The sequence below is a fragment of the Lissotriton vulgaris genome, chromosome 1_1 (genome assembly GCF_964263255.1).
Source record: "Lissotriton vulgaris chromosome 1_1, aLisVul1.2, whole genome shotgun sequence".
Taxonomy (NCBI): Eukaryota; Metazoa; Chordata; class Amphibia; order Caudata; family Salamandridae; genus Lissotriton; species Lissotriton vulgaris.
In genome coordinates this window covers 1,239,497,255-1,239,512,408 of record NC_141685.1, presented here as the reverse complement: position 1 = coordinate 1,239,512,408, position 15,154 = coordinate 1,239,497,255, and the positions used below count along the sequence as shown (strand labels likewise).

The 15,154-nt window shown below is 42.1% G+C and overlaps 1 protein-coding gene across 2 annotated transcripts in view; it reads right to left on the bottom strand.

Moving 5' to 3' along the window:
- RGS13 (regulator of G protein signaling 13) overlaps nucleotides 1-15,154 on the bottom strand; it is a 361,972-nt gene that overhangs the window by 105,364 nt on the left and 241,454 nt on the right. For both annotated transcript variants that reach the window (XM_086964496.1, XM_086964492.1), the window contains exon 2: nucleotides 12,866-12,934. In XM_086964496.1, coding sequence (XP_086820622.1) covers nucleotides 12,866-12,930 — 65 coding nt within the window. In that variant the 5' untranslated portion in view covers nucleotides 12,931-12,934. The remainder of the gene's footprint in view (nucleotides 1-12,865; nucleotides 12,935-15,154) is intronic.

The following is a 15,154-nucleotide window of genomic DNA, read 5'->3' as shown; positions in this document are numbered from 1 at the left end:
GGAGAAGCAAGTTTACTTTAGCCCTGGTTTAACAGGGGTAAAGTGCTCAGAGTTCTAAAATGGACAAACAAATGCAGAAAATTGCAGAGGTAAGCAGGCAAAATGTTGGTGGAAGACACCCTAAGGATCCTACACAGCCTTATATCAGTTGTGTGATCAGAAAGATATTGGATTCAGAGGTGGTGTGCGACTATGCTGTGGGAGATGTGTGGCCAAAGACCATGGCCATTTAATCACTAATCTTGTTGGCTTGTTGGTTTGCTGCCTCTTGATGGTTAGAGTTAGTCAGTGGATAGTGCCTCTATCTATGTGGCATTTCTGAGCTGTGTTGGGCATTTATTCGATCGGGGGCATAATGTGTCCAGTTGTATCAAAGTGTAATATCCTTTGCTTGCTAGTGCAGTTAGAAGATAAGTGTGAGCTGAGCGCAAATCAAAGCCGTTCCCTGTTGGATGTTTGTGAGATGTCATGCCAATCATTTTTGTGGTGTGTCTTTGTCGTATGTCCTGTTCACTAATACTATTTGAAGTGAAGAGACTTGTGAATATATGGTGCATCCATGATATATTCTTTTTAATCTAGTCTGTAGTGTGTCTGTGTGGCATGTCTTTGTGACTGGTGTTGCTGGATGTGCTAACCACCAAGTATGGAAAGGGAGGGCATCAAGATATGTAGTATAGTGTGATGGTATAAAGCTGATTTAACATTTATGGATATGATGCTCAAACAGACGTTTCCAAAGTAATTATCCCTGATGCACAAAACACAGACACAGTGTCACAACAAATGAAATGTAAAAAAAGGACATAGGCTACAGCTTACTTTTGTAGCGCAATCAAACACAGCAAAAGGCATTTTGAATGTATAGCTAAAGGATAATTCATATGGGTGACAAAACAGAGGAGCCTGTGTATTCATACTGAGCAATGTGGGACAAAACAGATAAAATAAATTAAATTGGCTTCAAACATATTGTTGAGATATATCAGCTTATGCATATATTTCTGAAAAAGCATCCTATATTGCAACATATGTGTAAAGATACACCAACCTTCTATAGAATGATTTTAATAAACTATACAAGTGGATTCAGGTTGACAAGCCAAATCTCAGGATCATGTGGCTTCCAGGTATCCACAACTCGAGAATACATATATATACACCAAAAGGTTAACTGTGGAAGATATCCACTGAACATTTATATAGCAATTACAATTATGACTGATGACTAACAAAAACAAACCAAGCAGTGTTCTTAGCCAAACGACCCCACAATTAAATATAATATCAAAATATCTCTTTAGAATTGTGTCATTGTTAGACAAGAACAGTTATATCATACTCAGGAAAGAGCATTTTATATTCCCAAATGCTAACAAGCCACTTATTCTTGAAAACAAAGACCGAACATCCTGCTGGAAGATAAGATATTTCTATAGAATGTCTTCCACGTTATCAATTCAAGGTACTGATTAGATGATTTAAAAATCTGAGACAGAATGAAAACACAATTCTCTTCATTCGAATCCATTTTCAAATCTATAGACCCTTTATCTCTTGACAGTATGCAACACATGCCCTCGTGGGACTTGTGATGGCTTCTGTATATGTGAGATACTGACAATGAATCCTCTATTACAACCCTATCAAAATAAGAACAGTCTGTATTCAAGACATTCAAAATTGAGAATTGGAAACCAGCAGACAACTGCACACTACCAAAAAAATTCTATTTTGATTAGCTACTAGCCAGTAGATATCTAGCCAGGGGATTCATAGCTAATACCTGAGAGAAAGCCTAATTACAATTGCAGCCTACAGATTGCATGCCTTCCTCCCATAACAGCTGATTGTGAGCATTAAAAGTATATTAATAATGAAATAGAATGTTCATCTAGCATACATACAGAATGTGCCTGCACTGGCAAACATGCTGCAGTAGAAGACAGCTTTCGAATCATTCACTTTAGTGCACAGAAGGATGAATGTGTGCAAAGAAATGTTTCTGCTGCTACAAGTTCGTGGAAAAAACATGTAAACGAAAACATTTCTTTCCATTTGTGTGTATTATATATAAATTGTTTAGACTCTCTGAAAATTGTGTAGTCTAGGACAGTTTTCATTTTGTTTTAAAATAGGATCCTCAATTATCTGCCTAATTTCAATGGTGCTTATTTTAAAATATATTGTAATGAGTTAATATCAAAAGCAGTCATTTTTAAATTATACTATTTTTATAGCAAATAAATATATAGTTTTAAATGTGTTTAATCATTTCCTTATTAACAACTCGCAATAAAAATATTTTGCAGCCATTGAACATTCTGTAGTTACATGCAACTACTGATGAAAGGGAGTAGGAAAACATTAAAGGAAAACAATATTAAATGTCCAAACACCAATTCTTTCTAAGGGTATTTACAGATTAAAACAGAAACCTTTTTGTTTAAAATAGCTTCTTGTAACACTCAAAAACTGCTCCCATATATTTAAATGGAAGATTGAAAAAGTCCTTGATGTCTTCCAAATTGTTTTACAGTTTTATAACCTGAGTACACTGATGTGGAAAGTGGTTGGTGGACTTCAATGGGGATAGCTCTCATTAACTATTTCCCCACATGTTTTAAATCACTTGGTTTCATATCTGCGTTTACACTTCAAAGCTCATTTACCCGTCTTCTCTATAGGAACACTTTTAAATTCAACAGCTCCTATTACTGCAAAATGCATTGAAAAGTGTCTTATTTTTGTCTGCAATATGCAATGTAAGCACTCTAGTTGTTCATTAGAAGAAAATGGTGATGCTGTAGTAGAACAATGGAGAATCAACAGATAGACGGTTACTGCTGTTGGAAGTATGTTTTATTCAGTATGTCAGGCATTTATCTCACATTGACAGGGAAGATATTTGTGAATTTATAGCATTGTTGCCTTCAAAAAAGCTTTTAGAGCAGCTGCTATAATTTCCATGAGTAAATCCTGAGAGAAAACTGTTTTCTCTCAAACGTGGTTCATCAAATACCAGCAAAGGATCAGCAGTTTCCACATGTTAAAATAACCTTAGAACTCACCACAGTTCCTAAAATTAGTATGGGTCAAATAACAAATGATTTATAGCGTGATTAAAATTGTCATCACCCTTTCTGTTAGACCTGGCACCATTGGCGTGGGTCTCCATTCCATTTTTTGCTGTTGCCTCATGTGTTTTTGCTGGTGTTGGATGCTTTGGGCACAGTGCCACTGATGTCCAGTGCCACAGAGCAAGTGCTCCCTACTGTACATTAATGTGCTGATTAGTGATTCCGTGATTGACTGATTTGGTTTACTTGGCAGACCCTAGTATAATGCACTGAGTGTGCCCAGGGCATGTAAATCCAAATGCTGCTGGTGGGCTTGCAGCACTGGTTGTGCCACCCACAGAAGCAGCCTTGTAAAATGTGTCTGAGGTCTGCCATTGCAGAGCCTATGTGCAGTCTGGTACTGTCATGCTTACTGGGCAAATACACCCACTTGCCAGTCCCTAAACCTTCCCTTTTCTTCATACCAGACACCCCTACGATAGGCCCAAGGGCAGGGTGCATTGTAAGTATAAGGTAGGACAAGCCCTGGTATGGGTGTCATGTCCTAATAGTGAATTACAGCCATTTTTGGTTTTCACTATTGCAAGGCTACCTGTTCTCCATAGGCCAGAATGGGCTGTTAGATTATTACATTCTTATTATCCTAACTGACTCAGGGAACATGGTCGAAATTCAAGTTTAGTATGCTTGAACTCAGAATGCTAAAATGATTTTTTTTGTGAATTTCGTTTTAACATTCTGTGTTTATAAATACCACTTTCAGAAAGTAGGTATTTTCTTGTCTAACTATCCAAAGCCTGCCTCCGCTAGGTTGTGTATTTCTTGTCTGGAGTTTTGAGTGACAGGGCTGGGGGATTCCAAGAGACAGAGTAAGTCAGCCAGTGGTGAATAGAGAGATCTGCATCTAGATGGGTGGGAGGAGATGCCCCTGAACCTTGAAGAGGGCTGTGCCTGTCTTCCACAATGCTGGCTTCACCTTCTGGGGTGTGGCTGATGTCTCTGCCCTGTACTGTGAAAGAAGAGAAGGAATCGTGTCAACAAAGTGCTCCAGGCCTGTTCTTTCCCTTCACAATGCTGGCTCCACCTCCTGTGGGGTGTCTGATGTTTCTGCCCTGCACTGTGAAAGGAAAGAAGGAGTCTTACAAACAGAGTGCTTCAGAACTGGTTTGGACTGGGCAAAGGCCCCTCTGATCTCATAGGACAAATGATTTGGGGTATAAATATTGGGACCCTGATCCCAAGAAATTAGATCAGTTTTGGGCTACAAGAAGAAACCTTTGCTGAGGAGAGTAACCTGCATAAACTGAGGAGAGACTATCCTTAAGCTGAAGTGCGGCTTGGGGGATTGGCCTGCAGTGGTTGTCTGACTGCCAAAGAAAGGAGAAAGAACTTTGTGTGCTCTGTTTTCAACTTGTGAAGGATCTCCAAGGGCTTGGAACAGAGCTTGCCTCATGCTGAAGTCTCAGGTACGACAGATTTCACCCACCAGCTCCCCAAGAGTCTTCCTGAAGTGCCTGCAGCTGTGCTGGACTTTGTGGGGGGATTTGGGTGTCGCAAAGAGCTGGGTGCGCAACTCAAGATCAAGAAGCGTGTCACCGAAATGCCACTGCCGCTTCACAACACGAAGCGCCCTGCATCACCGGAGAAGAGAATTGACGTCGCAGCAGACGCCGACACATCACCGGGAAGGGTGTCGCAAGAGAGAAGGATCGACAACGCCGCATCTCTGTGATGCGTGTTGCAGGGCCTGTCACGGCTCATCACCGGAGAAGAGGATCGATGTCGCAGCAGACGCCGCTGCATCACCGGGAAGAGTGTTGCAGGGCCTGTCGCGGCTCGCATTGTGTAAAGTATCTTGCATCGCCGGACAAGAGGAACAAAGTCGCAGTACATGCCGCTGCATCACTGGGAAGTGTGTTGCATCAATGAGAGAGCGCCATCTTTATTTCTTTGCACCAGAACTTTTGCCACATTTCCATCTCTGCAACATTTCTGTTGTGGAAGCGCAACACATCGCAAGGTACATTAACGCAACATGTCGTATCTTAAGAACTAAGCAGGAGTACGTTAAAACTACCATCTTAAGTATAATATTGTGGATTTTTGTCGTTTGTGGTCTTGTGATAAGTATATATCAAGAAAACTTATTTTTAATATACAACTATGTGGTGTCCATCTGTAGTGTTGTCACTGGGTTACTGTATGTGGTCACAAATGCTTTACACACTGCCTCTGAGATAAGCCTGTCTGCTTGTGCCAAGCTACCAAGGGATGAGCAGGGGTTATTTAAGGAGTGTACACTCTTACCCTGACTAGAGGCAAGGGTCCCTATTTGTCACAAGTACCTACCTGTGCCAACTAGAGACCCCCAAATCTAACACTTTCTATATGCTTCTTTCGTTGCCCTCTAATCAATGCACTCTCGCTAATGCATTTCAATAAACCTTATCACCAGAACACTATCCAACAGATATACGTCTTGTAATCTTTCACCTAAATAGTTCCCTAAAAACACATCATCTAATACAAATTTCTGTGAACTTCATCAGAAAATGTAATATCTGATTCACAATGCCAATCCCAGTTAGTTATTGATGGGTCCTTCAGCCCCCCCCTAGTTAAGAACTACTTGGGGGGATGTACCGTCCCACTTGGACAAAAATAATGCTAAAGGGCAACTGACAGGACCCACTGTCAAGAAAATTTTGCATGTGAATACTTGGAGAGACCTTTTCAATAGGGGTGAATGTAATTCACATAATTTGATGTGGAATAGTTAAACAACATTTAGAAAAATAAAGTAAAATTAAGTTCACATTTGGCACTGTATGTTAGCTTGAAATGTTCTGTCCACTTTGGATGTGAGGATGCATTCACATTCAAATATTAGTGTAAAAAAAGCAAAGCACCTCTAACAACAGCCCCTCACATATTGTTGCTTATATTGTTCCCATGCGTTCGCTGTAATTATTTACATGAACGGCGCAACAGTATGGTAATATGAGATGTGGCATACTAGCATAATTTTGGGAATTCCGCGTAAGAAGAGTAACAAAAAATGACCTTAAATAATTACTATAATGTAACACAATTTTCCCCTGGATATTATTTTCAGATGTATAGCCACTTATTCTCCCTCCTCAATTGCTAATATTTCTAGGTCGCAATTGATTTCTTCTGATTGCTAAATGATTACCAACATAGACCAGTGATCCCTAAATTTGCTTCCTGACTGCCTTAACAAAAATCTTTTAATTGTTTTTGCACTGCTAGACGAAAACATTTTGCTAATCAGCCCACATCTCTTTCACAGCTGCTGCTACTTCCTTTTTTAAGTCCTAGTTGCCTGGCTTCTGATGACCAAGGAGACCTCAGACTGATGAATGCTGATTGTACTACAGTAGGCGAGATTAGCTCAAATGTCCACATCCACAAGAATGTGGCTTGTGGGGTGTACCGAAAGCACACCAAAGAGAAACCTGTCTGAATTTATGGCCATCAGGCACAGGTATCTAGACAATAGGTAGCCCTAAGGGCAGGGTGCTGTGTAATAAAAGGTAGGGCATATACTCTTAAGTCTTACATGTCTTGATAGTGACAAACAGCTACATTCGTTTTTCACTATTGTGAGGATTACTCCTCTCATAGGCTTGCATTGGAAATTCCCAAAAATACTTTTAAGCTGTAATTCATGATTTGAGAAGAGTAGTGAAATCATGTTTCATATCTTTGGAATGGTAATGACAAAAAGTTGGATTTAATATTGCTATTTTAGAAATGCCACTTTTAGAAAGTGGCCATTTCTTTGCTCTTAACTTTACTCTGTGTGCCGGCAGCCTATCTTTAGTACATGTTTGGGCTGGGTGACAGCTACACTTTGTGCATTCCTACTACACAGTCACAAAAACAGGAAGGGCTGTGTGTGACAAAGGGCTCATCTGAATTAATCTGCATTCTGTTAATCTTCCTGGGCAGGAAAAGGGAAAGGGAGCTGACACATCTGAATAGGTTGTGTCCTGTCCCCACACAAAGGTCTATTTACCCCCACAGGTAGACTGGGGGGCATGACTTAGATGAAAGGGCACCTGTGTATTTCAAGGAGCTGCTTTGAAATCACCTACACTTCAAAACCTCATTTGGGTGTAAGTACTGGGGCTCTAACTCTATCAAGACAGTACACACTATGGACCTGTGAAGAACTCTGCCAGGAGTAAGGACTGCTGTGCTACAAGGATTGTCACTCTGCTTGTCTGCTTGACTGACTCTTCTAAGGAACTGATTCATTGCTTTGATGAGCTTTTCTACTGCCTGCTGGTCTCTGCCCTGCTAAAGATAAGGACTGGACTCATCTCACTTGAACTAAGAGTGAATCAAAGGGCTTGCTGGTTTGCTTCCTGTTTTCTGAAGTCTCAGGGTCATAAAATACTTTTCTTAACTCTGCTGGTGCTGCTAGACTCTGCCATCTGTGAGTCCTACCCTTGCCTTACATGCCAGTCCTAGGCCTCAGAAGTGGAATCTACCACTCCTTTGCTGCAAAACCGATGCATCGTCACCACTGCATCGATCTGAACTGATGTAGTGTCCTTTGACGTAAACACAGTGCCAATCTGAAGACATTGTTGCATAGCTCTAGGAAGCAGTGCCGATCCAAATGTGAGGCTCGACTTTGACGCATCGACCCGACTGCATGAATTGAAACTGACGCAGTGTGCTGTCAGACAAAGCTTTGCTCCATCCAAGGCACTTTGTGAGCGAAACCTGTTGAGTCCTGCAGCCAGCCTGCCCTCCATAGTAGTCAGCCTGAATCTTGGATTTACCCCAGACTAGCGTGACCTCAAGTAACCCTATAGCGCTATTGACTTCTAACTACTTTTGGTGGAACGCTGCCAGGACTAAGGACTGCTGTGCTTCAAGGATTGCCACACTGATTGCCTGGCTATTCTAAGGAACTGCTTCATTGCTTTGCTGAGATGCCCTTCTGATCTCTTCCTAGAACTGATGCAGTGCCCTTTGAAACTTATGCAGTTCCAATTTGACTACATCCCTGCACGGCTCAATGAAATTCCAGCACCAATACCAGATCCCGACTGCAAGGTTCAACTCTGACGCATCGCTGATCCCAGGTCCCGACTGCAAGGCTCGACTTCGATGTATCAATCCACCTGTGTGAATTGGAACCAATGCATTGTGCTCTCGATAATAATGCTTTGCTCCATCCAAAGTACTTTGTCAGTGAGACCTGTTTGAGTCCTGTAGCTGGTCTGCCCTCTTTTGTGGTCTGTCCTAACTTTGGTTTTATCCTGATCTATTGCGGCCTAAAGTAACCTTTTAGCAATATTGACTTAAAAAACACTATTTTTGGTTTATGTTTTAAAAAATTGTAACAATTTTCAACTAATTGACTTTTTGTTGTTTATGTTTTGATTTACTCAGAGATATATTCACTACTCTACTAATTCTGTGTGGAGTTTTTTTAGTGATGTTTTCATTGTGTGTGTCTGTGTGTGTGTGTGTGTATGTGTGTGTGTGTTGCACAAAATACTTTATACAGTGCTTCTTTAGGTAAACTTGACTGCTCTGTGACAAGCTGTCAGAGGTTGAGCACAGGTTATATATTCGTATGTATCTAGCTAACCCTGACTAGTTTTCTTGTCCCAACATGGACCTGGTGCATACCGATGCCAGGTATGAGATTTTTGTGGATCACTTTGAATTTGCCACAATTTCTCTCTTTCAGACTCAAGGGTGCCTGAGGATTACCAGAGGGAGAAAAATAAACTTTAAAAATGAGAATGAATAACAAAACGTCTTTAACCCCTAGCCTGCTTATGACGAGCCCAGCTCGTCATGAGGCACAGTGGAGCTGTGCTCATGATTAGCCGGGCTCGTCATCCCGGCCGCTGCTCGCCCACACGAAATTGATTCCCCACCTGTGTGGGAGAATCAATGAGTGGGCGGAATCGTAACGAGCCTAGTTCGTCATGAGTACAGCTTCACTGTGCCTCATGACGAGCTGGGCACGCCACAAGCACCGCGGCGCCACACGCGGCCCCTCCTCCCCCACAACGCGGGGGAATTACCCCCACGGCGAAGGGGTTAAACAGTGCCCCATTACAAAGCAATTTAGGGCCAGATATCCCAAATTCTGGTTGCAATTTGTGGACAGCATTTTGGCGACCAATGTAGAATTTTACAAACGTACTGATGTACTAGTAGGCTGGTTCATAAAATTATGAGTAGGAGCGGGTCTTGATCTGACCTACCTCATACTATTTATGAGATAGGTAACAATTTGGGACTCACTCGATACATCACTGGAATGATGGCCTGCTAGGGTCACCAGACCACCAGGCCTGTAATTACTTTTAAATGAAGTAATTATTATTATTTTTTTATGCAGACCATTTTCTTCAAAATAAACGGTGCTGCATTTCCAAACAAGCATTTACAATGCAATGGTCTCGGCATCATTAAAGGTAGAGCTATTGGCATTGCTCATGACATTTCTTTTTTTTTTTTAAATCGTCAATAAATGGCGTTGTCATTTACATTGCCAATAGCTTAATCGTTAAATAAATGGCATTGTCATTTACGATGCCAATAGCTACACCCTACACAGAGCCACCCTCACACAGACAGAGCCACCTACACATAGAGACACCTACAAAAAAAATAAATGGAAAAGCGCTACTAAACAACATTAATTCTCCGACCCCAGACTGCGCAAGCGCAGCCTTTAGGTCCGAGACCTAAAAAGGACAATCTTCTCACCTAGTTGCACATACATAAAACACATATCACATAACAAACAACAAGTTCCAACTAGAGATTTTCTTTCTTCGGTCTTCCAGTTGTTTTTAAACAGATATGGCAGCATTCTTGACTTTTTACATAGCCCATATAGAGGATAGTCTGTGGAATGCACACACATGAGGGGACTTATATGTTTGTTTATTTGTTTTATTGATGTATGTTTAATGTGTCTTCCATCATTTATACACCCCAGGAAGGTACTCCAGAAGTGAACTATTGTAGGCTCAGATAAAAATTTTAAAATACATTAGTGTAAATTGTCTATATATCTCCATTGACTAATTTAGGTATTCATTGGAAAAACAAGGATATAATAATCAGTTTCCGCATTATACCATTTTTTGTTTACATCTGCACTCACCTGCTGCCAGAGTCTGGTTCCTTTCGGAGAATACAGTCTGTGACCCAAAGGGCCATCACAGACACCTCCAGGATTTTGGGCTTTGCAGGGGTTCAAAACACATGTCCAACCTGTACTAAGTTGCTGCGTGGAGATCCCACAATCCTCTTCTTGAATGTGTTGGTGCGCCAATGTTGCATTAAGTATTATAGAACACTTCACAAGGCCCCTTCAGAAATGTATTAAATATTGTTTATTTATTCCTCCTATAAAGGGTTATGGGATGTCTAAAAGACACTTCAAAGTACTTCCATTAAAGTGTAACATGAGAGAATAAGTCTGTATGAACAGAGGTTTAAACTGCTGTTTGAGCACAGCACACTTTAAATAAGAACTGCCATGGTTTAGAAAAAATGCACTTAAAAATTCATATATAGCAAACCACCACGCGCAGGTTTACATACTTGCATGTGCATCAGAAGGTGGGATCACATCGAAAAGACTGTAAAGGTCAGTCAGATGTACATGCAATCTTTGGCCTCTCTGCTGATGCTTCCATCAAAGGCTCCGCAGTTACCTTGAAGTGTATGGGCGCCTGATTAATAGGAAGTGGGCTTGGACCACCATGTCAGAGCCACCAAGTTGGCAGCAGGCTGATAACTTGCATACGCCCCGGACTGAGGCCGCCTATAAATCCGAAATAAAAAAAAACTTCTGAACCCTCCCATGAGCCGTTTATACAATATTCTCTGCCCACTCCTGCCCACTGCAGCACCTGCATGGCTGTTCCCTTAGAGAAGTGCCTGCAAAACCTTGCAACAGGGCGCTTTATGGGACGCTAGACGGGGCCGGCTGGTAATTATCCTGAAATTAAAGGGTACCGTGATGGCAAAGAATTGAATCGTGAATCATTAAGTTAGTGTTGTTTCGGGACATACTGTTCTGCTTAAGTCAGGCCTTTGAAGGCTTGTGGGCGAGCACATTGCAAATCTCAGCGTCCAGAAAGCAACTGCTCGCGAAGGCGCGTGACCCGCGAGCGCTGCCCTCACACACCATGAATCTCAGACTTTGTTTTACAGTCAAACCTATTTATGGCGCAGGATGTAGGTGCTCCGGGGTTCTGTCAGTGGTGCATATAGGTTAAATAAGCGCAATATATGTTCCGTACCGTCCAGAAGGGTATGACGTTACCTCTTTGTTCGAGTCCCTGACTCCTAGCTGTACATCACTGAAGTCTACTATATTTAAAATAATCACAGCATCCTGGCAGCCACAAGTGTGCTGCACTGCCCTGAAGCTTGCTAATGTCTGTGGCGCTTGCGAGTCAGCTGACTATTGACTCTTTCATTTATGCAGTGCGGAGTCAATATGAAACACCAGCTGGACCAAGACTCGATGTAGGAAGGCCATTAGCTTTCGAAAAAAGGGCCCGTGGCCCTCGGGAGGCTCGACTAATGTTTTACGTAACACAACGCGCAACTTAACAAAAGCTCTAGTTTTTCATTGGTTGTGCTAAAGGCATGAAAAACGCATTCCGCGCCGAAAGCCGTATTCTCTAGGGGTGCAAGGACAGTTAAAGAGGCCAATAGAAATGAGACAAACTAGTGTTAAAAATCGGTGTTGTAAACAGGGTTGGAGTTTCAGTGTGTTAATCTGCTCTCCCGCTGTTCATGTGTCCACCGCCCCAAGGCTCCTACCGAGGATTTATTTTGTGAAGCGACAGGCTGTTTTCTTTGAAGTCAAAGTTTACTATCGCATTTTAGTCTGTGGAAGCATTTTCTACAGGCCCGGGGGAATCACAGCATAGCAAGGGTATAGGTTACATTAACGCTCGTCTATTCTCGGGCCTGCATAACGCGGCAACGATTTGTGCTTTCATGGAGCAATCTGAATAAAATTGTATGTTGTAATGTTTCGGCTCGCATATTTCCGTTTTCAGTTAGTTTTGCCGGTAACTACAGACAGGAAACTACTTAGATCAAATGGGGAACGCTCGAGAAAACAGCAGAGAAATCAAGTAAAAAGGCACTCACCGGCTGTTTGGGGGAGGCAGCGGCGGTCGGGCAGAAATGGCTGCCTCAAAGCTTCTGAAATATTTCAGATTGGGGGCGTATTTTGCTGTCCTGAGTGACGGACTACGTCACTGTCTAAAGAACAGCAAAATCTACGCCCCCAAATCCGAAAAAGACGGAGCTTCTTTGAAGGGACGACTCTCTCCTCCAATGGCTTGCCTCCGTTTAGGAAGCCAGCCAATGGAGGAGAGCCAAAAAAAGAGGCGGGCTAAAGCAGCCACTCTAAGAAACATTAATTCTCGGACTTCCGGTCACCGAGACCTAAAAAGTTGACTTATTTTCTTTAAATTGGCCGTGAGTCCCGGAGGCCAGTGTCTGTGCTCCAAAAACAGGTTTTTTTTTTCCAAGCAGACCCCTTGATGATATTGTTATTAATATGATAACAGAATCTTGTTTCAAATACCTTACAGGTCCTATATGCTACTTATAATGTAGGCAAATAGATATTCTATAACAAAAGACACTCCACTTCCTCCAGTCCACACAAAGAAGCTTACAACATTATTAGTGGCCTTCCACAAAACCAATGTACATTTTTGAGGACTTTTTTTGCGACTTACTTTGATGAGACCCCAGTTGAACCGTCCTGTGATAATTTACAGAGCCAGCAAATCTTTGGACTCATTCTCCTAAAATAAGAAAAGGAATCTCGTTAGAGGCGTGAGAAGGCCTATAAGAATAGCTCATTCAAACCAAACGATGCTAATATCAGATACCTTCCAATGGACTCAGTCTCAAGAAACAGTCATTATCATCCTGATAAATATGTGTAAAGCACGGATATCTAGACACTCAAATGGTCGGACACAGAAGAAACAGAGGTCAGACAAAAATGGGCCTCAAATGCACGAACAGAATAAGTCCCGTGCCTAATTTGTGGCGGTATCATTCAGTAGTGGGTATCGGCACTTATTTCAGGTAACAGATCGTAATTGTCATCATCAGATTTGAACCTGGCACAAGAGAGAGCAAGGTAGAAGACGAGCGGAAAATAAAGATAGGAGAACGCTAATTCAGGCAGAAAACAGGGACGAAAAAAATATGTAAATGTGAGATAAAGACACAAGAACATATGAGATAAAGAGAAGAACACAACGGTTGTGGAAGAAATAAGTTTTAGGTGGAATCAAGATAAGTAGCTGTGATGTTTTGCAAACCTTTTTTAATAGAGTAAGGACTAGAAATGTTCCTTTTTCTGGGACAACGTGTAGGGAAGGACACGAGAGACGTGTTCCTCTGAAGCTTTCTTTTGAAATAGATGTGAAATGTGGTCAGTAATGCGGGACGGTCGAGATTTGCTTTGCATTTTGCTGCAGTAAATGTGTTTATTCCGGATGAAAATGGGTGGACCAGGAGGTGTGAGTGCTGGATGGTAAAAGCGCCGCCTATTTTGTCTCTAAGGGAACATGTTCAGAAGTCTTTCACTGGAAGCGTCATCATTTGCACATGATCGTCACACACAACTGTTACGTTTATTTGCGCTGTTCGCTCTTCGAATCTCATTGTGTTATCACACTGAAACAAAAAGCAGCAGAATCCTGTCATTCTCGTTGAACCAATAAATAGGGTTTAGAGTGAGTACTAGGGGCCAGATTTACAAGCCTTTTGCGCCACCAGTGCATCGCGCATTTCACTGCCACATATTTACAAGGACAGGAAGAGCCACCCTGTGTGACTTTTCCTGTCCTTGTAAATATGGTCCCTATATATGCAATACTTTGAATGAAAGGGGCATTCCATGGGTGCTGCTGTGGTTGTTCCCAGGCAACACCCATGGAACCTGACACATTTCCAGATTATCGGAAACCTAGAACTGAGTCAGAATGCTACACCACCCTAGGGATGGCGTAGCGAGGCACAACAAGAGGAAAACGCATCTAGTGATTGTTTTTGTGCAGGAAGGTACCCTTCCTGCATAAAAACAATCTCCCCATGACGCAGCCATTCTTGCACCATGGTGCAAGGGTGTCTGTGCTGGCGCATGGCAGCTGTTTGTGCACCAGCACAGGGGACAGAACAGGAATGCAATATATTATTGTAAATATGTCGCAATAACGTGCTTTGAAAGTGCCGCAGCGTGGCGCAGCCAAAAGGCTTGCGGTGCGGCGCTGCTGCACTTTCATGGAAATCTGGCCCAAGATTTCTAACACCCAAGAGGGAGAACAGGGCAACTCCTTCCATTAGCAATAGAGGTCTACCACCTGCAGCTTAAAGAGTATTGAAGCGCCAATTTCCAAACTCACAGGACAATGTGAACTGCATGTGCAGCTTTGCTAATATTAGTATGGATACAGACAGACTTTTGTGGTTCAAAGGACTAATTTAGCAAAATGACACATTTACAGCGCATTAAGCAGCGAGGGCAATAAAAACACATGTAGGATCATGCCGTGTTATGCGATTTAGCATTGTGCCACTGTGTATAGGCTATCAAGTGGAATCTTGTCTTACGTTTGCACTCAAGGCATAACTCCAGTACAATTATCTTCATGTAGATCACTGCCTTAAGGTGCATCAGGTACTAGGTGTAATTTTTTCACATGTATCGCATATTAAAAAATGTTAACTTTCGAACATTACTTGCACATGTTTTTATTTGGAGTTAGTATTCCGTCCATAACACTCAGGAACTCATTACCTCCTTGTTAGTCTTCCTCGCCACATGACGAACAAAGTGAGCTTCAGCTCCACACCAGAACCCTCCAAAGCAAAAAGTCCCATGCCTCCCATCCCTTCTCAATATGGCCGACCCATTACACCCTTGACCTCTATAAGAGGTGGGCCGGCCCAACCCATCAGCCTGATTTTTTTAGTTCTGCCCGCATTCGCTCTCCGGATGCTTCATCAGG